The 27,164-nt window shown below is 36.8% G+C and overlaps 1 protein-coding gene across 7 annotated transcripts in view; it reads left to right on the top strand.

Annotated features, from left to right (window-relative positions):
- Ipk1 (Inositol phosphate kinase 1) overlaps nt 1-27,164 on the top strand; it is a 794,094-nt gene that overhangs the window by 715,184 nt on the left and 51,746 nt on the right. For all 7 annotated transcript variants that reach the window (XM_081761268.1, XM_081761270.1, XM_081761269.1 and 4 more), the window contains one exon: nt 14,706-14,778. In XM_081761268.1, the coding sequence (XP_081617394.1) occupies nt 14,706-14,778 (73 nt within the window). The remainder of the gene's footprint in view (nt 1-14,705; nt 14,779-27,164) is intronic.

Below are 27,164 nucleotides of genomic sequence, written 5' to 3'. Positions count from 1 at the left end.
CCCTCTTGCGTGACCCGAGGAGAAGTCAAACTAGTGCTGCCATCTTTCTCTTATAGCAAGGTTTCTTGTGTATTGTCGAGGAAGTTGTCAGAGAAGACTGAAGTCTACAGCGTGCTGAAACTTGTTTTTGTTGATTTTCTTATAAGGATCTGCATATTTCAACTCACGATACGTACAATTTTAAGTTGTAAGATCTTGAAGTTACTAAGATTCATAAAAAGTTATATTTACGTCTAATGCACGACACATAGTTATATTTCAAATAAACTACGTTTTATACAGTATAACCAGCTCAATTTTCAAAATTGTGCAATGTTGGGAATGCCGATCAACGTGATCGGTTTACCATCATGGTGATCGCCATTCCTAACAAACATTTGGAATACTTCTCCAGCCAAAAATTATAAAAGAGGCTAGACTTAAGATAGGTAATACGCCTACTTGAGTCAAACACTGATACTTATCGGTGTAACCTTTGTGGATCGTGGGTGCATGCTGACTGTACTGTTGTGGACTCACCACATGGATATATCTGTGACGTGTCTTTGAAAAAACGTCAATAAAACATTCAGTTGACGTTTCTCAGTCTTTCGAAGGCACAGTGTAGAAAAAAAGAACTTGAACTGCCTATAAAACTATGTGTGTTTATTAAGCTTATACTGTGATCGCCATTCCCAACATGCGATGGGAATGGCGACTAAAGTAGCAATTTGAGTTTTTTCCATCGTGTTCCTGAACTGAAAGAATGATCCTCTTTTTATTTTACACATTTATTGTAGAAGGATTGGAGTATGTATTTACAAATTTGTTTCAGTATATTTTGCAAATGAAACTACATAATAACCCATTTTTTTTTAGGCGATCGCCATTGCCCACCTCTCCCCTATCTCTCCCATCCCCATTGTTTCACATTTAAAAAAACAAAATACAGTAAAGTCACGATTATCCGAGTTTTGATTAACCGAAGTTCTGTGTTATCCTTGCTTAATCGAAACAAACAAACATGTTTTAAAACCTAGTCTGGTTACAGCGATAAGCATTTTGCAAGCGTTTGTTCCAGCAACAAAGCAAAAACGAAGCTGGTGTAAAGATAAGAACCACGTCAGACGTTGCTACATTTTGTTTGTTCCATGTGAGTTTTGAAACACTTGATTGGATGATCTAGAAAATAACAATACAACTGTTGAAAGCCTGAAAGAGGTTAATCTAAAAGATGTAAGAAAAGTACTTTGAAGTAAGAAATAGTTAATATATACATAATGCATGCTCGCAAATACGCAATGCTCTTAAGTTGTAGAAACGAACACAGGGCTGCAACATTTTGTGTAACAAGCAATTGCAGGTTTATCGATGTGCGCAAACAAATAATCCCACATTTTAAAGAAGATTACCTCTTATGTAGAACAAATTGTGCAGTTACGATTTGATAAAAGAACTAAAATATATCTGTGAAATACAATAATTCATACATATGTATAAAATATCTTGTCTTTTTGATGTACAGGTGCAATATGGCGTACTGTGAAAGGTAAATTCAATGTGTCTGTTTACTTGCGTGTTATTTTCGATTACATAGAGGTGGCAGTCCATTAAATAGCAAGCAAGACAAGTTATTTCAAACGTGTATTGATATTTACGACGTGCCGATCCCTCTAAGAGTGTGAGTGATGTTAGCCTTACCGCTGACATAACAGGTGATTTTTTTTCGTTGAAGAAGTAATTCTTGGAAGAAGGGAAAGGGTCAACACCCGTAATCATCAGAGACGGGGTGAAAAATAAAGATACACGATTGGAAAAATGGATCAGTTTACAAATTGTGTCATCCGTCAGAAAGTGTATAAATTTTGGTGCAATGGAAGCAACAATTCTTCCACGGTGAAGGCAATTTCGGCTGAAATCAACAGTGATTCTGATTTGCAAAAAATAAAAAGTTTTTAAACTTTACAATACAATTTGTATCGCCTCTTGCTATAAACTTCAATTATGAACGACAGAAATAATATAAAACCTACGCAAGCTCTTTCCTTGGTTATATAATTAGCATATGCGCTTTCATTGGGGGAGACCCAGCTTCGATTCCCTCTGGGGACTTAGGTTAAGCTGTAGGTGCACGCATCATTTACCCTCAGTGTTGAAAGGAACTCAGATTCAACCAAACAACTACGTATTTTTAAATAAATACACAACAGAAGCACAAGGAATAGCACAATGTACTTTATTGATATCCAATTTTCTATTATAATTTGCATCTTTAAAATTTCTCTATTTATCACGAGGTTTCCCATAATGTATTAAAGGCAGAGGCTTTCTTCATACAATTTGCTGATCGCAATGCAACGTGAAAAGCAATGAGCAGTTATAACTGCTATGATTATTATCGCAAAGTAAGATGTAATTATTGCGTTCCATTGACGAAAACTCTACTGAATGAGGCCCAGAGAGACAACGAAGGATTATTTTTTTTCTTTTTTTAAGATCTTAAATTTGTAAGCACTTTTATTCTCGTCCATTTTATATTGGGGCACGATGGCTCAGTATTAGAGCGCTTATTTCTGATTGCGGCCAGAAAGTGTGTAAATTTTGGTTGAATGGAAAGAACAAGGATCCCACGGATAAAGGAATTTCGGATGTTTCTTTTGTATTGTTTGTTAACTGATCCTCGAACGTGACTGGCTGATATAATTTGGTCAATCGGAAGCTCTGTCTCGATTCCTACTCATCACTTCACACACTGGCTGTCAGCTGTTGAAAACTCTCCTGTTCGCGCGCATGAATACAATATTCTCCTTCTGATTGTGAGTGGGCCAGTGCTTACGTCACTGCAAGCTTACATTGGCCATGACTTTAGAAGCACAGAAGTATAGTAGATCCAAGGATGTTATAAAATAGAGGATCCGCCCATACAACAAAATCGTGAAGCCACACGTCACAGCTTCGCCACACCTACTCTGCCCACTCTGCGCCACTAAGATCGCAATGTTTCGAGCCAACAATCATGGCGGAAACGAGAGTAGCCAATCATACGTGCCGGCTCAGACGATGTTCGATTGTTTTTCGGCTTCATTGAGTTTATATGATGAAGATACGTATGGGCAGATCCGATATTTTAAAACATCCTTGAGTAGATCTCTTAAACAGGGTACAGGTTACAGAGGCAGTAACAAATGAAGATATAAGTGATTGGATGCGAGTTGATGAATAGTATGAAGTGACTGATGAGACCATTGTAAATTTTGTCACAGGAGATAACAGTTCGGGTGACGGAGATGACAATAAAATGGTAAATGTTGAAAGAATCAGTCACAGGAGTGATTTAATCGTGATCGAGAAGGTACTGTCTTAAAAAAATGATATCTGTATGCTAAACAGTGCCTTATTTGTATTATGTTTTACTTATGTACGTATGTATGTACGGTACTGCATGTCCAATAAAAATAATAGATACAATAATAATAAATAACATAATACAAGTAAAGAGAAATAATCGGTAAACAACAATAACAAATACTATACGAAATTCTTATGTATCCATCCGTGTTAACCGAATTTTTGCATATCCGAGTTAGATCCGGTCCACATTATTTCGGATAATCGGTACTCTACCGTATTGCAAATTTTAAAAGATAATCCTAAACTGTGTAGTTTCAAGAAGATACCACTTAATTAAATGAATACGTTCTTGTAAAAAGCGATCCGAGTCACTTTACTAAAGTATCAAGAAAAATGGAAAAACTGATTTGCTTAAAAAACAAGCAACGATATAGAGTATTCCGGGCTGTCATGCTACTTTAAACTTATAATTGTTTAAGGTGGTTTTCATTAGTGGATGCTGCCTGTTTTAAAAGGGAGAGAAGATAGAAGTTTCTTTACTAAGGACCCTTTTTATAATACACTAGCATATATTACCCGCTTCTCTGGGTTGAAATGAAAATTTAAATGCACAACTCCGTATCTCATGTGTTTAGTTTCTATCTATACGCCCCCCTCCTATCCCCCACCCTAGGATCTACCGTTAAATTGAAATTACAAAAATATTTCCAGATCCGAACTTCATGTATCTTGAAAATTTGATTGAGATCGGTCCGATAGTTCAAGAGTTATTAAGTTACAGAAGTAGCAACTTTCAGTCTTATGTAAATTGAGTTTTATATATATATCTCCCCCTCCTTCTCCTCCTCTACGTTGCTCTGTCAAATTTAAATAATACAGACGATCCCAGGCCTGAACTTCATCTATCTTGAAAATTTGATCAAGATCGGTCGAGTGGTTCAGGAGTTGTTAAGTTTTATTTATATCTATACCCCCTCCCCCTAAGTTCTACCGTCAAAGTGAATAGTCTAAAATCAGTCCAGCTTCGAACTTCATCCGTGTTACAAATTTGATCGAGATCGGTCGGGCGGTTCAGGAGATTTCGAGTCACAAACATAGTGATTTTCAATTTTTTATATATATAAATTGCTGTTTTGGTAAATGAAATGCTTTGTCAATAAAATGAAGGACTATCAGGTATACATTATATATATATATATATATATATAAGAATGACTATCGGGTAACATAGTAAGCTGCGGCAATAATGTGAATTAATTTCCGGAAGCAAGCATTACACCATTGCACTTTCTCAACGTGAATGCCTGAGGAAATATCAATCTACCAATCCATTCACTAGCTTGTACTGTTTTCTAAACATGTATTGAAAATAATGGTACTTCGAAATGTGATTCTTCTCTGCTTATTTATTTATTTATTTTTATATGTGTTTCAGATACAGATCTATGCCCATTTTACACTGAAACAAGGTAAAGTATATAAGAAACAACAACAACAAAAACGTGTATATAATATGTACACATTTACAGAGACTTTAGTTTGCTTCTAAAACGATTTTCAGAGTCAAAAATATCAACACCTGACGATAAGCTATTATACAACGATGCCAGTCTGAACTATAAAGAACGTTGTATAATTGATGGTCTGGGTGTTACATACCTTAGTAACGTATGACTGTGAGTAAGGCGAGAACGTACACAAAAATTGAGAATATAAACCAATAAATTCGGAGCTAATTTTACCATTGATAATTTTGTGAAAAAGCAGCAAGTCTGCCACCATGCGTCGAGTAAGTGGAGTCTGTATATTAGGAACTGTGTTTTATTAAGACTACGCACTGAAGGAACTCTTTGACAATGGCAAGAAAAAAAGTTAAGAACAGAATCGAAACTGGAGAAGTTTGAAGCACAGGGCATATTGCATATCGGCGAGCAATATTCAATTTTTGGAGATACAAAAGCTTTGAAGAAAATATTGAGTGATTAGAGATCACGAATTTCAATAAATCTTTCATTCTTAACGTTAACAGTGATGTGATCAGCGAATGTAAGCTTCTCATCGAATAATACTCCGAGGTCTTTATGTGTCGCAACTGTTTCGATAGGACTGTTATTAATACAATGTTGGTGATAAATTTTATTTTTCTTCATGAAATACTAAGAGTGAAACATTTTTGAGCACACAGTTTAACATTCCAAATCGCACAACAGTCAGTAAGTTTAGTAAGAATTTATTGAAGTCGTAGGGCATCATCTGTTTTAGAGATTTTATGGAAAATTTTACAATCGTCGGCGAAGAAAAGCATGTCCGTAGATAGTAAAGAAAAGAAGGAAGGGAGATCATCCATGTAAAGAAGAAATAGCAATGCAATGGTTTCTAAAGGTACCACACTTCTAGTTTAGAGGCCACCATGTTTTGAAATGCAATATTTCCAGGTAACTTGGCTCATCTATAAGTACAACAGTGTTAGGTGATTTTGTGTGGTGTTGAAAATAAGTTCACATACGTCGTTAAGTGTATACATTCGTTTACGTATCTTGACGGCTGTGGGCAGTTATCTGCAAATAAATGGAGTTCGTCAACTTCAGCAGGCACATATTTCATGATGTAATTAATTTATGAGAAACTGACCGATCTCGTTAGGATTCTCTGTGAGCTTCTTCATGATAAGCGTAATAATGTGCGAGTCCTGTTTTCGGATTTGTAAATACAAAATACACTGACGTTCGATTGTTTCAAAAAAAAATGATGGACCGGAAGTTTTAAGAGCTCAATGTTTTGCATGAAGTTGAGAACTAAAGTTTATGAAGTAAAATTTGGAAAGTTTCTCAGATTCATCCATTTCTTGCTTGAATTTTTCTTTCTTTCACTTGTGGATTATAAATTCTTCTGTAAATTCTGGATTATAATTTCTGTTTTCTTGTTATTCTTACACAGTGGCGTAACTAAAGTCTTAGGGGGCCCTCCCGCAGACAGCGTGGAGTGAGGGCCCCTACCCTACTTCCCACTTCACAATTTGGGGGCCCCTGATGGCTTGAGGCCCCTCCGCAATGCGGGATCTGCGGGGGCCTTATTTACGCCCCTGTTCTTACAGATGAATTAGTTCTTGATATTGGTACCCTGTTCTTCGCAGAAGCAAGATATGTCTACCTGTAGTCAGCCAAACCTCAGATTAAAATTAAGTAACATTATTGTCATGAAACTTAGCTTTAAAGAACGCGTACAGTTTTAACACAGAAAGCTCAGCTTAAAGATATTTCGACGACGCTGGAAGTGTAATATGGTTTTTTACGGGAATTCACTGATATGAAGATTAAGTTTCAGAAATTCCTTTTCCGATTTTTTGAAAAGGCAAAAATGCTATTTCCATTGGTCCCGTGAACTCTTGCGTGCTGCTAACATTTTACAAAACTTGATCCCCTTGTCAGTTACATCAGTTTTTCTTCATGAACCACGAGTTGTTCTCGAAGTTTTCTGTCTGATCCTCTTAGGTTACCGTCAGTCCAAAGGAGACAGAAAAAGTGGAATTGAAATGAACTGCGTATCACACACTGTAGTTGAGAAACTTGAACAATGTTTGGAAAGTATATTGTAATATCCCACTTTCTTGTGTTTACAAACACCCAACACATGTTCCTATGTATAAACAACAACTACGTGCACTTTACTATGGACTACTACAGCTACAGACGATGGAGATAACAGCACACCACCAATCACATGACGACTAGGGAACAGGAGCGCCACCGTCTCACATGGAGTGCCTATATAGCCGAGAGGGTTTCAACGACAGTTAATACTTGTAAAAATTGTCTAACCCTTCTAGTAGTCAGTGGTTATACGAATCGAGGACTGAGTGTAGCATACGCATTCAGGAGAACTGTATAATCACGCTACTTAAGGAACCGACAATAGATTTTCATCTTTTGAAGGAGTCTTTTAGTACCAATTTTTGACTGGTTATAACGAGTGCTCTGCATTCTTTAACTAGTATATCGGAGTACTTTATCCTGAGTTTTTGGAATCAGTCTCTTTATCAACTTCATAGCGTCAGTATCCTGTGTATATTATATATTTTGGTTGTCCATCTCGTTCTTCTAACCAGGGTTGACAATCCGCTCTAAGTTGGGAATGCAGCAGCACTTCGCTGCTAGCACGCTAGCCTATCAGTCACTAACCTCTTTTATGATTACTGACGTTTTCGAACTACACTAGAAATTATTCAAGGCAGTACGTAAGTAGTCGCTCTAATGCCGGTCCTCCTGATCCGCTGGAACATCGAGTTGAACGGCATAAACTACCACAAACTGTTATGGGCCACCAACAGACCGCCCACAGGCGCGAGCACGTTCATCATCTCAAACATCTACATCTAGCCTCTCACCAGCTCGAGAACCTAACAGAGACCGCTCACGCTCACCTAAACAACTGAAGTATGCAGATGCTTTGCGCAGTCCTCCTAGAACTAGTACAGCCAGCATCGAACTTCAATCTGAGCCATCTACTTCTGGAGATGCTGTGGACGTTGTCCCTACTTTTATTTTCGCTATTCTCTTTACCAATCTTCCTGCTGAGCTCATGGACATCAAAAAATTCTACCAAAAACTAATACGATACTGTTCCAGACTTGGTCTCCATCAATTAGACTTCTAACGGAATCATCCTAAAAACAAAGAATCCCCATCTTTATGAACATCTAATCTATAAAGTGCGACCAGCAATGTTTGATGTTAACACGAAAATTCAACTCCTTAAAACTCCTAATATCAAAACTCCATCACCGCCTTGGCGTACTCCATTACTCTCTGTAGTTATCCGTGGAGTTAATCCTACATATACTGAACAAAACGTACTAGAAGAACTAAAACAGGATGGGAGAGCTCTTCGTATTAAGAATGCTAATGGCCCTACATATATGGTCAGACTACTAACAGATGATCCAGCACTGGTAGACGATCTTCTAAATAACGGTGTCTACATCTACCATTGCCATCATTGGGTGGAGTCTTCGCGCACCCCCCGCCTCTCCCACTACGGTGTGAAAATTGTTTAACGTATAATGCGCATCCAACGAACAAATGCACAAATCCTTTTGTTTGCTCCCATTGCAAAGGAGATCATAAACTGAAAGATTGTCCTAAGCTCACCGAACCTTCCAGATGCAACACTTGTGATGGGGAACATCCAACTTGTTCGTACAAGTGTAAGGGCAAACCTAAACCACTTCCAGATAAACCCGAGACTTGTACCTCTACGCGTCCATGTCTTATCACGTCCAACAAGTAGCTCAGTGACAACATAAACATCCTTTTTACCACCATCTACTGTGGAAAACATACTGAATGCCTTTCCAGTTGACACACAATCATAGTCATACGTCTTGCGAATAAAATCAGAAAAACACACTGCTGAACAAGACTGTACTTATTTAATATAAAAACACATTTACATGTGACGTTTCGATCTTCTAGCTAAGATCCTCATCAGACGTACACACTTTCCAATGTGAGGCTAATTTAAATCATGCAACCAAAGACGCCTTTGATATATTCCAGCTTCACATGGCAGCTACATATTCTGACCTGTGTACCTACTTTCATTTTCATACTGACATCCATCATGAATAGTACAGATCACAGAAGGAAGACTATTTCATTGTTATTCTGCAATGTTCGTTCGCTACATAAAAATCGATTTCTCTTAGAAACTTTGGCAACTCAGCACAATGCAGATAGCACCCTTCCTAATAAAACATTTCTAAAACGATCTGACCGCTTCTATCATCCACATTATGACCTAACACGCTCTGACCTGACACAAAACATCGTATGTGGTGGTGCAGCAATAGCCGTTAAACACTCTCTTCCAAGGGGTCATATCATACCACCTTCTCCCGAGCAATATACCGAACACGTCATACAGACACTCTATTTTCCAGCTACTACTATTACCATCACCACCATCTATATTCGATCTACACAGCCACTTCCGTATCGCTTTCTGACGTACTTAGATCTCAATTTTAGGACATACATCTTATCAGACATCAAGTACTATTCTCTTACAGCAGCTCAGAAACAACGCTTTCACGATTTTCTCCAATCTACTCATAGTTCCTTATTGCAATTACCATATCCTACTCGTCCGGAAAGCGGCACTAGCCCCGATGTAGCAATCATCTCTAATAATCTGTTACCATTTACTACTATTGATTCCTTGGTTCCATAGGTAGTGATTATCTCCCCATACTTCTCTGTATAACTCCACGTCTGAAATCTATTGCATCCGCATCACCACACACTCCAAGATATATCTTTAGCAAAGCTCGATGGGATCAGTACAGCATTTATATCACCGAACATCTGCCGGCTCCTGCACCTACTCTCACCGCAGTTGAATCTATTGAAACTCTCTCACTTACTCTGACATAGTCTTTCATGTTACGGATTACGCAGTTCCTAAATGTGCCAGCGAATTATCTAGATCTTGTTTACCAGCACGCGCTCTCGGTCTTTTCCGGCGCTCATACGAGTATTTAACATAGTTTCGTTGCACAAATAACCGCCGACTTCTTCTTCTGCAGTGTCAATTCCAGTGTACGGTACAGAACTACATAGTAGCCGGCAAACGACTAGACTGGAGTATCTCTTGTAATGCTTTGCGCCAAGAAACAAATCTCACTAAATTCTGGAATACCTTTAAACGCACTGGCGTCTCTGGCATGTACAATTTGAGGGGGGACATCAAAAAGTTATTTAAATATTAGTACCTCGGCGGAATTTTAGATTATGTCACGTCAGTTTTTTTTTTTTTATCTATTTATTAAACATATGTCCGTGATAGAGTGAACAAAATTAAATTATCTCGAAGCTATTCAATAATATATTGAACAATAAAATTTTTAAAAAAATCAACACGAAAAAGCAAATTTTCACACATAATGACGTAAGGAATACAAAATCTTCTGAATTAACTTTAGTTACGTATTTTTTAATGGTGAGTAGACCAAAGATCGTCGTGCGATGGTCATAATTGTGATTGAACTAAAGATTGTCGTGCGATGGTCACTGCTTGCAATAAATCTGTCTGCTAATTCGTCTAGGCTCAGAAGGTCCAGTAAATCATCATGTGCGAGATAGATGATAACATGATTCAATCTCTCATGTATTATTGTGCTTCTAGTCTTCGAATAGAGCCAAAGTTCTGTTCAGCTTCGCATTCAGAAAAATCAAAAGACGCCGTAAGTTTTCAACGTTTTTAAACATAGCTCGAACTTCTGGTTCCATTTCTTGTAGTACTTTGCGAGCATCACTGATACAAGACACACCAGTCTTCTGCAGAAATATTTTCATCTCAAGGGAAAATGACGCTACATCTATTTCTGGATAATTTTCAAGTATGTCAACTTGTTCGACCACACCTGATAACAGCGTATCTTCTAGTTGCCGAAGACGCAGGAAATCCGACTGAGTAAATCTTTATTCTAGGTCTTTCACAGCTGCATCAGTGATGGCATATTACTTCCCCCCTATAATACGCATCTACCGGCCCTGTGTACTTTCTTGGTACTCTCTTCATTCTTAGCAATAAAAAGGGGTTCAAGTTATTATTTTTCTACTTTGTCATTAGCTTCTTGCATTATTTTTTTTTTAAACATTCTTCGTTGCATAGATTCTTGATATTTCCTGAAACAATTTCAACTCCTTTAATCAAGACTGTTACAGTTTGTTTCCGACTTTGGAATGACTTATTCAGAAGTTCCAGCATGCCGATTATTTTCTGTCTAAGTAACAGCTCCAATAACGTTATGCCAGTTTCGAAATGGCTTAGAAGACCTGGAGCTCTTGTATTCTGTTTTTCGGTTTCAGAAATATCATGCAGAATTTCTAGTATAACATCATACTTAACTAGAATTTCTCGCATCTGGTCACCTCTGTATAACCATCTTGTAGGACAAAGTGGTTTTACTCTAGTGACATTGTCTATTGGACCTCAGATTAGATTCAAGTACAGCAACAACATTTCCTCGTGCTATAACTGATTGAGAAAACAAGACACAACTCGTGAGCTCATTGCATTGCATTCATGAGCTTCCAAATATTACCCTGAAGGACTATTATTTGACTAATGAAGGAGGATAAAAATATTAGGCCTACATTGATATTATGTCATAATCCGATGGTTCTTAACCTTCTTTTAGTCACAGTCCCCTTTGGTACTTTGATAGGAGCTTTGAACGTCCTTCCAAGAAATGTTGACTTAAATATAAGTTTCCGTATACTTTATTTTACTGAAACTTGATCGTATCATACATAATAAATTACTACTATGCCATCTATACTAATAATAATCAACCAACACTGCAACCTAGCCCAACCTGTGCATTATCTTCAATTCAATTTGTTACCCTTCATCTTATCTTCACGGACCCCCTGAGACATACCAAGAACTCTGTTATAATAGTTTTACAGCCTGAATATTATATTCCAAAGAAATATTATTTATATCTTATTATGCCGTTAGTAAATATATTAGAATAAAATATTGAATATTTTGTACTTCAAAATATTGGGGGACGCGTCCCCTCGCTCCCCCCGCCAGAGATGCCCGCGTTTAAAAGTCTCACTTTTGAAAAACAGGGCCCACAATATGCCATCATATGTGCTGATGCTGACCAATTACCAACGAAGGATGCAGAAAAGGCTACTGCTTTCGGTACATATCTTGAGAGAGTCTTCACTCCGCGCACTAAATCGTTGTTCACGTGTCCTAAAGACACCCGTATCTTACACATTGGTTCTCTAATGCAACCACAATTTCAACCAAATTTCAACTACCACCTTGATCCCACCAATCAACTCACTGCTCCAATAACATCAGACGATATTACAGCTGTTCTAAAATGCCGTCGCAACACAGCTCCGGGAGCAGACTCAATTACGTATCATCAACTGCTTAAGGCACCTGTGGCGTCTCTAGTCTTACTTGCTTTTTTATACAACTATTTTATCTACAAGCTATTTTCCAACTCATTGGAAACTTGCTAAAATTGTGGTCTTTCTAAAACCTCGCAAAGATCCAACTGCTATGTCATCTTTCAGACCTATTAGACTTACTAACGTGTTTAGCAAGACACTAGAACGCCTTATGGTAAAACGGCTACATCACTACCTACAAGTGGAGAACAAATTGCCAACTATTCAAACTGGATTCTGTCCACTGTATAGCACTGCTGACCAGTTACTTAAACTTTCTACATTACTTGTCAACCATTTTAATAAGCGTTTACCTTCTGTTTGGATCTCCTTTGATACTGAACGAGCGTTTGATACTGTTTGGCATGAGGGGCTAATTTATAAACTCAAACGTCTGCTTCCTGACAGTTATGTCCGATTAATAGCCAATTTTCTATATCAGCGTCAGGCTTTCGTTCAGATCAACATGGCAAAGTCACACACCTTTGAACTTCGCGTCGATGTGCCCCAAGGATCTGCTTTATCTCCTCTATTATATGTTATTTATGTAGCCGACATGCCTCAACATCAGCCCCCGCTATATGCCTTACAATTTTCTCTATCTATGCTCTACCTACTCCTGCACAAACAGAACTTTACAATATATGCAAGCGTTTTTCACTTTCCCTTCCAGCTTGGAATTATTTTTTTTTTATAAAACTTATTTTCTTGATTTATGCCAAAATAATATTAAAATAATTTTAATTAATACTAATTAAAACTATAATTATTGATATTAACATATCGCAAAACTAAGTGTATATTCGAAGCAAACAAGAATAAGGTGACCCGAAGAACATTCTAACTAATAAACGCTGTCCCCTCTGAAAGAAAGTTTGAGAAATGCTAAGTTAATTCATCTGGAAAACATTTCCTGATAAACGGTTACCAACTTTTAACATCCTACATAAATAAATGGATGAAGTATCTTTTAACGATATAAGGATTTCATAGTGTGTCAACTGAGACCATGAAATTTGATTTATTATTAAGCCCAAAATCGTTTATCTTCACGAATTCTGCCGAAGAATTTGAAGCTTAAAATATTTCATGCTTGTTGTGTGTAATAAATAAAAGGATAACCATGCCTGTTGTGCCATATGAGTGCAAAACATTGTCGCTTACTTTGGAGGAAGAACCAGTCTGGAAGTAGTTGAAAATAAAATCCTGAGGCAAATGTTCGAACCCAAGAAGAACGATAATGGGAAATAGCGGAAACTTCATAACGAGGAACTACATAATCTATACCGTTTACCTACATTATTAGGGTTATCAAGTCTAGGAGGTTCATGTAGCCAGAATGGAAGAACGTAGGAACGCTTTCAAAATTTTAACCGGATATCCAATAGGAAAACGTCCATTAGGAAGATCTAGTCAGAGATAGGGAGAGAATATTAAGATGTATCTCGCAGGAAAATAGGAATACAAAGTAGAAACAGGATCCGGTTGGTTAAGAACAGAAATCAGTGAAGAGCTTTTGTGAATGCGAGTTAGGATTTCGTAACATCGCATCATTATCAAAAAGTACTCAAGTCAATCACTGAAGTACGTTTTTAGAACACATTAAGATATTACGAGCTTATTTTGCCCTGTTATTGTAGTTCAATCAAGGCCATTTGTGATGCAGAAAAGTGTCTACCCCCAGAAAGACTGAAACAAGCCGTAACTCATCTCCCTCCAACAGAAGTCACTTAGGTCCTTTTTCTTCTTTTTTTTAACAATAACATTCAAATTGTTTCTGTTGTAAATGTATTTACCATTGTCAAAGAATACATCTTCAAATCAATTGTGACGTCACAAACATAAACTAAGCAAGAACAAAGACGATATCAAGAACATTAACTTTGTACTTACGAGAAATTGTTATGCTATCCTTTGTTTTCTGCAACATCGTGATAAAAATGAAAAAAGAAACAAAGCCGATGAGCAATTCCCTTTGGAATGCATTATTGTGTTTGGAAGCTGAGCACGTTTATATCCTTAGCTTAGAACAAATTTTCTTTGAGATATGTCGGTAGATAGCATATACAGCTAATAATGTTTCTTACTGAGTCGACACATATTTATTTATAATTTGATTTGTATCCAGAAAAAAAAAGATACGAAAAATCTATCCTTGTATAGTGTGTTCTCCTTTCACGTATGAAAAACAAGCAAAAGAAAAATGGTAACATTTTGTATTATTTTTAGTATGTCAGGCTCTTAGCCATGTGACAACATAAAAGTCTTTCTGAAGTCAGGATGTATTCATACTTTGCTTTTTTTTCATTAAATTTTAAATTAAATATGTGTTAGGTAGTTTCCACTAAGCTATTTTTTTTTTAATTTTTTTGAAAAATAACACATATATTTTATTTTCAGGACTCCGGGTAGAATGAAGAAAGCTGTAAAAGCGTTGCTCACTTCTCCACAGAACAACCTCAAGATATTTAAGGTATAGTAGTTTCAATTCCTAATGGATTTGCGAAGTTTCATTAAAAACTGCCTTCCAATAATTCTTTCATTGTATGTTATTTGTAGTCTCTTGTCGAAAACATGTATTTCTAACATACAGCTTTCTTTTGTAACGTATTTCCTAATCAATGCACTAACTAGTTCCAATACAGTCATCCAATCCAAGGAATGCTAAGTTAAATCAGTGCTCGGACAAATGTTCTGTTGAAAACGTCATAGATGTTGTTGGTACTTCAATTTCATCTGGTGTTATGAAGATAGGAGTTTTAAGTGGGAAAGTATTAGGTGAACTTCATTCAGGAAAACGAGCACTAACTGTACGATGGATTCAAGTTTGTGACCCCATCATTCCAAGGCACGAACACTATAGCCAGCCGGTAGGTATGGACGTGATGGATTGTTTTATTGCGGTGGTTTTAATTTTAAAATCTCAATAAACTAATTAATATTAGCTGAAAACGTATAAAAAAAATTGGTGATACGGATGGGCCGTCAGTTTCTGAGATTTTATATCTTTAAGTTTTGTAAAGTTCATCTATCTAGTTTATCTAAAGTGTATCTATCTAGTTAATCAAAATTTTTCTCATAACTTGTAATATTAAATTACATTTCATATTCAACCTCTCAAAACATCAAGTAGATATGAGGTCATTCCATAGCTGTTTAACTTTTGTATTGTTAGACAGCTATGTCTAGCTTTGTCATTGTTCATACTGACCTGTGTCCTCGTTTATTTTATTGTTATGTTGTTATGGTCATGCTATGAAAGTTTGACCCTAATTCCTTCATTTGTCTTCCTTTTGCTGCAGATAAATCATTGCCACCACATCAGAAGTTTGCACCAAACAGGAACAACGAGCAGTGATCTGTTTTTTTGTGGTCAGAGGTGTATCAAGGGCCGCAATCTGTCGAAGACTTTCGTCACAATACTTGAACAGTGTCTTGCCGCAGCGGAGTGTCTACGAATTGATTGAAAAATTCAAAAAATGGTCACACAAGTGTTACGCACGACGAAGGAGCCGGACGACCATCTAGGGCCACAAATGATAGCAACCTTGAGCGTCCATGTGACATAGTTCTGGTAGTCAGACGAGAGACTACTTACTGATGAAGTGAAAAATCGTCTGGAAGTTAGTCATGGTTTCTGATACACCTTCCGACCACAAAAACCGGATCACTGTTCGTTTTTCGTCTTTGGTGCAAACTTCTAATGAAGCGGCCATGATCTGTCTGCAACAAAAGGAAGACAAATGGAGGAACTAGGATCGATCTTCCGTAGCATAAAATAAACGAGGACAGAGAGCAGTGAGAACAATATAAGGAAAGTTACAGCTACAGTGCAGATAATTTTTGACTTACTCTTGTATTTTCAAATATTTTTTCTCTTTCCCCTTGAGTCGATTTTTTTCTTGTGCTTTGTGTATCTTGCTTCTTTTCTCATGTGCACTGAGAAAAAAAAATGTAGGTGGCATACTTAAAAACGTAGGTTACATTCGTAATTCCTGTAGTTTCTGGACTTAACGTACAACCGTATATAACATCCTGCAGCAAACGTATAGCTGAAAAAGTATGTATTATACGCACTGTCTGCATAAGTGCAATGACGTCATTCGTGTGACGTCATCTGCAGTAACAAATATATACGGAGGTGATATCTAGCTTTGTGACGTCAGGATCGTATGTAGCATGTGGGTTAATAATGACGACACACACTGACTATCAGGACGGAGCATAATTTCAAGAAGTATGCAATATACGTTCTTTACGTATGTTTCTTTCGTTCAACCCCAAGACAGCATCTATATTGTACTTGTGCCCCGTACGTACGACTAGATACAGTATACGTATTGTACGTATGTATTATACAGATTTTCCTTATGTCGCACACAGCTTGTCCAGATACAGCATACAGAATATCCATATGCACCATACAGAGTGCACATATGTAGCTTACAGACTGTATGCATGCAGCATATAGATTATACGTATGTCGCGTACAGGTTGGCCATATGTAATGTATGGATTGGATGTATATAGCTAATAGGTTGTCCATATGAAATATACGGATTTTACCTGTATCGCATACGTATTGCCTTCTTGTAATATATGGATTGGACATATGCAGGATCTAGATTGTACGTATAGTGCACCATTATTAAAGTGCTGCAACATACTGCAAAATGCATGATACATTCTTACTGTAATGTTGTCAAATATTGTTTTACTCTGTATGAAAACTAAATAGCTTAAAATATGTTTGATCTCCTTTGTGCCAATAATAATAAAATTAACAATCTTAGTTTGGAGCAGTGAAAGTGTCCAAAGAAATGTATTTACCTGCAGGGTGTCCTATAAGTTTGGATTTCCTGCTAATTCGTTGGGAAGCTACTGCAAAGCCAAGTGTTGAAAAGTGACACAAGCGTTAATTTTAAAATTATGGGCACAAAGGAGGTTAACCATATGTTAAACTATTTTCGTTTTCATACAGAGTAAATCAATATGTGATATATTACTGTAAGAATTTATCATATGCTTTGTTGTTAGTTAGTTCCAGCACTTTAATAATAATGCAAAATGCACAGCCATATACAATCCTATATTCAAACTCAAACAACTTCTCTGTACATTTTAATTAACAGGTATTTTTTTTTTTTTTTTTTTTTTTTAATGTCGCAACAATTAATGTATGGTGTCAGCTGAAAACGTGTTCGCTCACAAGATAATTTCTACTCAGTACTCGCCATAAAAATGCAACACCAAGAAGGAGGCTGGGTAGCTGCGCCAAAGTTCCCAGGCCGATACCTAATAGTAAGTGCAGAATACTCTTAAACGTCCGCCGTATTCGCTGTGCGACAACGTGGTGACAGCGGAGGCGTTGTGCAGCCATCGACTAAACATATTTATCCTTCCCTGCTCTAGACATTCTGCAAATTTGGATTTTCGTGGGTGCATCCTTCTTAGTGCAACATTTTAAGCAACGAGCGGATTAACAGTCTCATACATTGCTTAAAGAAAGAGCAATGATTCTCAGAATTACTCGGAAGACATTATATATATATATACAATAATTTAAAACTGTTATTTCAAACTTTGCAATTCAGAGCACGAAAAGAACTATAGCTAAAGGAACACTGATTTTAGCCAGATAGTAACTAGTAAACTCAATCACACTCAGTACCATTAGTTCATGGTGTTATCCGTAAGTCAGAGATCATGGTATCTCATTTCGTGTAGACTTTTGCATTTGTTTAATGCTAAAAATGTATTTTATCGCTACTTGAACCCAGTACCATATATATATACCGACAGGACGTACCTTAGTCACAAGGTGACATGACTGAAACACTAAACTATTCGATTGACACCTGCGGCCTTGTCAACACTAGAGAAAGTTACAAAGTGATTAAGTAAATACGGAACATAGTTCATACAAAGTATAGCGATGTATGAAGTCTCCGTTTCATACGACTTGGATAAAGGATACATCTGAAATTGCAACAAAAAATATATGATTTCTCTGGATAATTTGGATTAGTCCAGAATTCGAACACATATACGTTGGTAAGTCGAACTTTTTTTTTTTTTTTTTTTTTTTACTTCTTTCTTCGGATTCCCAATAAAGTTGACTACTGAAAAGCTGAGTTACAGATTCTGTATTAAAACAACACCTTTGCTAGACATGTTCAGTATACACATTGTCTTACATACAGAACAATACATTAGTTATTAATGCATGTCTGAAATAATAGTGCTTCGTATAGAATTTTACTTCATTCAAACGTAATAGCACGAAGATAAAAAAATATTGCGAAAGATAATGTTCTTATTACAGAGAAAAAGAGTTGAAATGACTTAACAGTAACAAACATTTTCTTTAAACAGAGACAATATTTTATTCTAATTTATGGAAGAAAGAAATAATTTGTAGTACAGTATCTTTATTAGGGTTATATGTTCGTACAAAAGAATGTAAGTACAATTGGGTCTGTCTTCAGAAAGGACGTACTTTTAGCCACAACCTACACTGCTTCTTTTCACTGTCTTTCAAGCAGAATCCTGGTTTGATGCACGAAATACCTGAAACAAAAATCAGAAAACATTTAAAATGTTACATTCGGTGTGCTCAACTTGGTTGTACTTAACAATACAAAGTATCTTAACATTTTTGAGATTAAATGGACAAAATCTGTTCGGTCAGGTATGGACTTTTAGGTTGCACATAGAAAAATTACGAAGTGTTTATTGATGCTGAATAACAACTCAAAATGTATTACTATTCAAAAGTAAGTGGGTACCCCAATGGTGTTCGGGGTACCATGGGGTATCTAATGTCTGTATTTTTTTAGATATATGGAAATGTATGTCTCTAAAATGTAAGGAACTGACATCTGTTTACCGAAAACCTCAACTCGGTAAGCCTTATGGATATTGAGATATGGGAAAATAAAGAGCGACACCATAGAAGTGTGGGGTTTGAGTACTAGATGGTGCAGTTTCGGAAATGTAATTACGAGGGCTTACAACAACCTCAAAAGTAATTTCAATTAAATACACTACACACACGCCCTGATGGGGCTTTTCGGGTACCATGATATTCGCAGAACTCTCATTTCTAAATATTCTAAAATATGTCTTAATAACGTTTTAAAGAACGTTAGAGGTGTGTGTTTGCCGAAACTGAAAGTCGGTACGCCTAACAGTTACCGAAATATGGTGAAATAAAAAGCGACACCATAGGTACGTGGAGCTTGCATATTAGACAGTACAATTTAGAAAATTAATTAAAATATGACTATCAAGATATTGTCAAATAAAGGGAGGATCCATACAGTTATGGGATTTTCGTGTTAGGTGGTAAAGTTTCCGAAACCGGTCATGGAAAGTTAATAAGCATCAGTAGCAATTTCATCTTAAAGTAATTAGGTACTTCCATGGAGTTTAAGAACATCATGGGGTCTACCAAGGTTAAATTTTAAAAGCTTTGGAAAATATATTTTGACATTTGTAAAGAGTATTAGAAATATGTATTTACCTAAAATTTCCAGCTAGTACATCTAGCAGCTAGAGAGACACCATACAATAAAAGCGTATTAGATCTTGAAATTTCAGAAAACAATTATTGATCCTAACAAAAGTTAAATAAGATGGTACTTCTATGGGTTAAGTGACTACCTCAGACTTGTCAGTACAATTTCGATCGAAAGATTAATTCAGCTCTAAATTTTCTTTGGACAATTCGAAGCGTTCATCGGGCTCTGAAATAAGTGAACATTTTTTGTCAATATCTAATATAGCAAGCGAGATATAAGAAATTATTTTATGACGTCGTAAAAATAGAGACCCACATGGATTTGTACTTTTGAGTCTTTGCTGTAAGAAGAAATTTCAGAAAACAACCGTATATACCTTAATAGAAAATTAAATGGGCGGGAGCACGGTGGCTTAGTGGTAGAGTGCTTACCTCTGGTGTATTGGGTTCGTGGTTCGATCCGCGGCCGTCAGTTTGTAGTGGACATCGTATTCGTGGGTTTTCTAGGGGTACTACCTCTCCTCCCACCTTTGCATTCCATCAATTCTGTCAACAACATTCACTTGCTTTAATCGTAATCTCCCTGAGACTAAAATGCATAATCGTGGGTCGCTACACTGAAATATTTCCTTTTATTTAATTTTAAAATGAAATAGGGAGTTAAGTATGATCGTATCTCTATGGGATAAGTGAAAACTCCAATAGTTTCTGCAAAAGAAGACTAGTTAAAAACCCTACCACTAAGCTACTGTATCCCCGTCCATTGAATTGTCTATTAAGGTATATACAGTAGTTTCCTGAATTTTTTTCTTATGGGAAAGACCCAAAAGTACAAATCCATAAAGATCTATTTTTACGTCATAAAATATATAATTCCTTATATTTTCTCGACTATCTTAGATATTGACAGCGACTTTTCATTCTTTTGCACAGCTCGATGAACCCTTGGAATTGCCTGAAGAAAACCTAGGACTGAACTAAATTTTCGATCGAAATTGTACTAAGGTACTCATTTAACCCATAGAAGTACCCATCTGATTTAATTTTGTTGCGACCAATAATTGTTTCCGAAATTTCAAGATCTCATACGCTTTTATTTCAGTGTTTCTCCAGATGTTAGATGTACTAGCTGGAAGTTTTGGGTAAACACATATTTCAAATATTGTTTACAAATGTCAGATTATATTTTCAAAAGCTTTTAAAATTTAATTTTGGTAGACTCCATGATGTTCTAACACCCCCTGAAGATATCTAATTACTTTAAGATGAAATTGCTACTGGTGTTTATTAACTTTCTATGACCGATTTCGGAAATTTTAGTATCTAACACTAAAACCCCTTAACTGTGTTGGTCCTCCCTTTATTTGACAACATCTTGATAGCCGTTAGTCATATTTTAATTCAATTTCCGAATTCTAGCGTCAAGTATGCAAGTCCCACATACCTATAGTATCGCTCTTTATTTTCCCATATCTCGGTATCCATAAGGCTTACCGAGTTGCAGTTTTCAGTTAAAAAAAAAAAAAAATCAGTTGTTTACATTTTAGAGACATGTATTTCCAAATATCTAAAATGCAGAAATTAGGTACCGCATTGGAACCCCATTGGAGTACTCACTTACTTTTGCATAGCAGGGTAAAAACGCCAATGGTTCTCACTTTAAGGTTGAAAACATACTATTTTGTCTCTTCTCTGAGCATCGTGAATCTGTCGGAGCTGTACCATAGTTGGAAGGACTCACTGATCCTTCCTATAATGACCATATAGTCAGAATTCAAAAAGGAGTAGCCGTTGAAGGAAAAACAATATTTTAAAATCCTTGCACCAGTAGTCGTCACCTTAAAATCAAAATGTTCCAGTAGTAGTCAGGATTTTCTACCAGTATTCGTCACTCAAATAACTTGATATAATTTATTCAAAAACGCACTGTGTATCAGTTTAGGGTTAAGAATACAATATAAAGTAGTAAGCTTAATAACTTTGCATCACTTTTAGCACTCAAGAAAGAAAATAGAAACGTTTTTACATACTTTTTAAAGCAATTTCAGAAAGAAAAATGTTAACTGAATTCAAAAGTTAACTGTATATCACTTTCACGTTAAGAGTACAATATTAAATACTATGTTTAATAACTATACATCACTTTAAACACTCAAGAATGAAAATAAACGTTTGTACATTCATTTTAAAAACAATCTGAGAAATAAAATAAGTTAACTGAATTCAAAATTTAATTATACATCACCTTAAGCTTAAGAATACACTATAAAATACTGAGATTAATAAAAAATGAAATCTTTAACGTCCCACGGTTATGCTGGTTAGGCTAAAGGAGACGGTGATAATGAGAAATGACTGAAATGGTGGAATAAAGAAAGTGGCAGGAAATGGGAGAACCCCGAGAAAACCCACGAGCACGGTGTTTGTCCACCACAAAGTCCACACGGCGCGAGCTGGGATCGAACCAGGGACCCCCTGCACCGGAGGTGAACGCTCTACCACTGAGCCACCGAAGAGTAGACGACTGAAGGCGCAAGTAGCATACAAATTTATGATGCTGAAGGCGTTATTTTTCACAGCTATGGAGGAAAGAGATAGAAACAAAAAAAATAACAGGAAATCTTTGTTTTACGTCCTACGAATATGCTATGTAGGTTGACGGTCAGAATTGAGTAATGAAAATTGATGATCTTGGAATACGATTTGGCCGAATAACGAGGGAGAAAATAATCATTGATTAAATATTAAATTGAAAAGAATTAAGAACCTGACGCTTAAATACTTATCTATCCGGCACCCATCTTGATCCCCATAAAATATCATGAAGTGCTTGATTGATTCTAAACCCAATAATAGTAATAGTAATTTAACAAGAAACACAGAATATATAATTTACGCACCTTGAAATGTAGAAATTAATGATTGTAATCCCCAGCTTTCCAATAGACCTTTGATTTCTTCAAATGAAGATTCGGATATCTTGTTTCTTCTCAAGCAATAATGGGTTACAATAATCAGTTGCAGTCCAAAGCCAAGTCACTAAGTGAAGCATGAATATAAAAGAATTCATTAGTTAGATGCATACAAAATCCTACGCATGTAAATCCGAATCTACTTATATTAAATTGTAAATTTAAACAAACTAAATTATACTACAGTTATAGTGACATAAAACATACATTAAATAAGGTATACAGGGTGTCTCAAAAGTCCTGACATAGGGTAACTCTGTTATTATCAGAGTTACAACAAAATGTAGGAGAGGAAAGCATCTCCAAATATGATGTTTTCAATCTAAAGTGAAGGAATTTTTAAAATCGGATGACTCGTTTGCGCTGTACACTCTTTATGCGCCTAATGTGAAATGAAAATGCAACGTTGCCATTTACCTGGACCTACAACATAAGTGAATGAAGTTACTTTCTTTTGCGCCAACATTTCGATGGCCAGCCCCCGTTTCAGACAGGAACTTCATTCACTTATGTTGTGGGTCCAGGTAAATGACAACGTTGCATTTTCATTTAAATTTGGGTGCATAAAGAGTATACAGCACAAATATCTCGTCCGATTTTTTTTGAAAAAAAAAAAAGTGTTCACTTTAGATTGAAAACGTCATATTTCGATATGATTTTTCCTCTTACATTTTGCTGTAACTCTGATAATAACAGAGTTACACTATGTCAGGGAACTTTTGAGACATACTTTATACATCATAAGAAGTTCCTTTCTAAATTCTACACGGATGTGGTTTCATTGAATGTGAGGTGGGTGATACACATTAGGCCTTTTGGGAGTACATCACACGGACGACCGTAATTTTGTGTTCAAAATTTTTATTATGAACTGGTGGGATATGTGATACATATGGCCACGGGCTAGAATTTTCTCAGTATGTCAAAAATGCAATCAGATTTCATGCAGCTTAATTTGGTGAAAAGCTATTGCCAATTGAACGTTACATTTACCTCTTTCTTGCAGATGTTAAACCATGCCGTTAGCACGTGAGGAATGGATCGAAATAATAAAACTGTGGGACTGGAGGAGTATATGTGCAGTGGTTGCCGATTGCAGAGTCATCCACAATGTGACTCTGTGTCACATGTTTCAGTGCTACAGTAATTAACTAAATTTGAGAAGACGAGCACATTCGTGAACATACATCGTAACGGTTCAAACTCGCGGGCCCTTTTTCCTTCCCCATTTTGAACCGGTACATGAAAATGCCATTTTCTCTATGTTTGCCTGCGCCGATTTTGAAAATTCCTTCACTAATCGATTTCTCTCGACGAGTACTACAAGAATCAGTTAAAATCGCACGGGCCCTTTTTTCTTCCCCATTTTGAACCGGTACATGAAAATGCGTTTTTCTTCATGCTTGCCTGCGCCGATTTTGAAAATTTCTTCACTAGTCGATTTCTCTCGTTGAGTACTACAAGAATCAGTTAAAATTTCGCGGCCCTTTTTCTTCCCCATTTTGATCCGGTACATGAAAATGGGTTTTTCTTCATGCTTGCCTGCGCCGATTTTGAAAATTCCCTCACTAGTCGATTTCTCTCGTTGAGTACTACAAGAATCAGTTAAAATCTCGCGGGCCCTTTTTCCTTCCCCATTTTGAACAGGTACATGAAAATATGATTTTCTCCATATTTGCCTGCGCCGATTTTGAAAATTCTTTCAGTAATCGATTTCTGTCGTCGAGTACTACAAGAATCAGTTAAAATCTCGCGGGCCCTTTTTTCTTTCCCAACCCAATATTTTTATATATTTTGAATGTATTCAAGTATGGAACAAAAGTGTTTAATTAATTCCCTTAGTAGGCTTCTCAACTTAATATTTTTCAACTTAAATTTTATTTGTTTTGATTATTTATTTTCTTGTGACTCAATATTTAATTGCAATCGTTCATTGGGGAGAAGGGTGGCCATTCTCAAATATATAAATATAGTATTCTTAAAATTTATGTCTTCTCGTATTATTAGTTTCTTCCACTAGACCTGGAAATTGCAAAATTAATACCTGGAAAACCTGGAAAATTCAGGGAAATTGAGTTCCATATTTATGTATGAACCCTGCTATTTACAATTTTTTTCGAATAGGGAGAATTGTACAAAAGGGTGTTTTGGGAATGGTATAACAGTAGGTTTCTGGGGGTGTTGTTCGAAATGAAATAAAAGTTTTACGTCCCACTATTATGCTTGCTAGGCTACAGATGACTTGGTGTTGTTCGGTGGGGGTCAATGTTGCCAATTTTGGGAAAAGTCACTAAATCAGGGGAATTCGACCTCAACGATAGCGTAGGGTGACCATAAAATTTTCAGTTAATAACGGGATAGGTTCTGGCTTTTAGATCTACCTTTGTTCTTACCAGTGCCTTGGGGCCGCGGTGGCTCAGTGGTAGAGCGTTCACCTCTGGTGCTTGGGGTTCCGGGTTCAAACCCTGCTCCCGCCAAGTGAACTTTGTGGTGTACAAACACCGTGTGCGTGGGTTTTCTCGGGGTTCTCCCGTTTCCTCCCACTTTCTTCATTCCACCATTTCATTCATCTCTCATCATCACCGTCTCCTTTAGCCGTGGGACGTAAAACTCAAAAATTTCATTTATCAGTGCCTTGATATCAGAGTTCCCCCTCTCTCTCTCTTTGTTACTGAGCGGGTACTTATGAAAAAGGAAAGACACGTTGAAGTTTGTTCAACACACAACCAACTGCTAAATCTCTGCTGTCTTTCGAGCAGTACTACGAACTATAGAGTATGTTTAATATAGGGAATTTCAGTTCAATTTTTGCCTCTTTGTTGTTATTAATACTTTTAAAAGGAGTAAAGGTACTGGGTTTGTTATTTACTTCTTTCATTTACATAAAATGGGACGAATACTACTTTTTTCCATCTACTGACGGGAAGGCCGGGAAACGCCCCTAAAACGGGACTGTCCCGGTCAAAACGGGACGTATGGTCGCCCTACGAATAATTTTTCCGATTGGAGACTTTTATGGGTGATTTTTAAATGACGATTCAGCTACTTATACATTTAGCGACTTTTTGCCGCAAACAAAATTTTCATCTGTAGAGAAGCATTATTAGTTCAAAACAGTTTTTGAACTAATAATGCTTCTGTTTGTTCTTTTTTCTGTTTGTTTGTTTTAATCAGCGCAAGTGATGAAGAGTTTGGAAATACAGCGTACCCACTGGCCCACAATCCTGCATTGTTATGTTGCCCTTGTCCTCTAACGAAGAAGAACTACAAACTTGATGTCCTTTAGTTCGCAGTTTCCGTTGAGAGACACACGTAATACATCTTTACCGATAGCAAAAAGATTAGCTATAGATGCGTGAATAAAGGCGATGTGGATGTTTGTTATATTTGTTCTTTGGGGTCTTTTAATTATTCTGCAGTTTTTCTTTTACAAAAATTGCTTAACGTAAGTACTGTAGTGTTAATTATTTCGGAACTATTTTGACTCCACAATATGAACAAAAGTACCCGAAACAATCTGAAATGATCCCTGAATTCAAGGATTGGTTGCGCCCTGTTTACAAAGATGTGAGTAGAACCAGCGGCGCAAATCTGTCTTCAACATTGGGGGGGAAGGGTAAGACCGTTACCATACTTTTTATTTTGCGATGTCCAAAATAGTTATGAAGTTGAAAAACAATGTTGTGGAGTATCAGAGTTGTCTTCAGCATTGGGAAGCTGCAGATTTGAGGCTTATTCTGGGAGACGTCTATTTTATCTCACGTTCCTTTGTAGCAATTGGACAAAAATCATCAAATTTCTCCCAAAAAACACATTTCAAATCGGATTATTGGGGAAAACTCCCCCTCAGTTCCAAGATTGGAGGGGACATGTATCCGTCATCCCCCCCCCCCCCGGGATTTGCGGCAGTGAGTAGAACATATTGTTTAGTTTACATCTACAACTTTAAAACAATGCTTATAGACAATGAATTTCTCGATTATTTTTTATAGCGACTTTTCACCCAAAATTCGAGTCGCCACCTCTCGTTTCGCAAACTTATTGTCAACATTTTGGCAACACTGGTTGCGGGGAGAGCTACAATGGAAATGAAAATGAAATGAAATCTTTGAGTTTTATGTCAGTAGTAGTGGTCCGCGTATGGCGAACTGAGTCAGCAAAAATTTTTGTGACGTCATAGGTCAAAGGTCAATGACCTTGGCCCGGGGTCAATGACCTAGGGGTACCTAGGAACACCCCCTCTAAATTTTGGCAGGGGTACCTTGGCCCACCCCCTAAATTTTGGCAGGGGTACATAGGACCACCCCCCTTAAATTTTGGAAATTGCCAAATCTAAAAATTTGGTATGGTAGCCTAGGACCATAG

Source organism: Thermobia domestica, chromosome 6, assembly GCF_964235325.1.
Source record: "Thermobia domestica chromosome 6, izTheDome1.hap1.1, whole genome shotgun sequence".
NCBI lineage: Eukaryota > Metazoa > Arthropoda > Insecta > Zygentoma > Lepismatidae > Thermobia > Thermobia domestica.
This window is presented reverse-complemented; position numbering and strand designations above follow the sequence as displayed.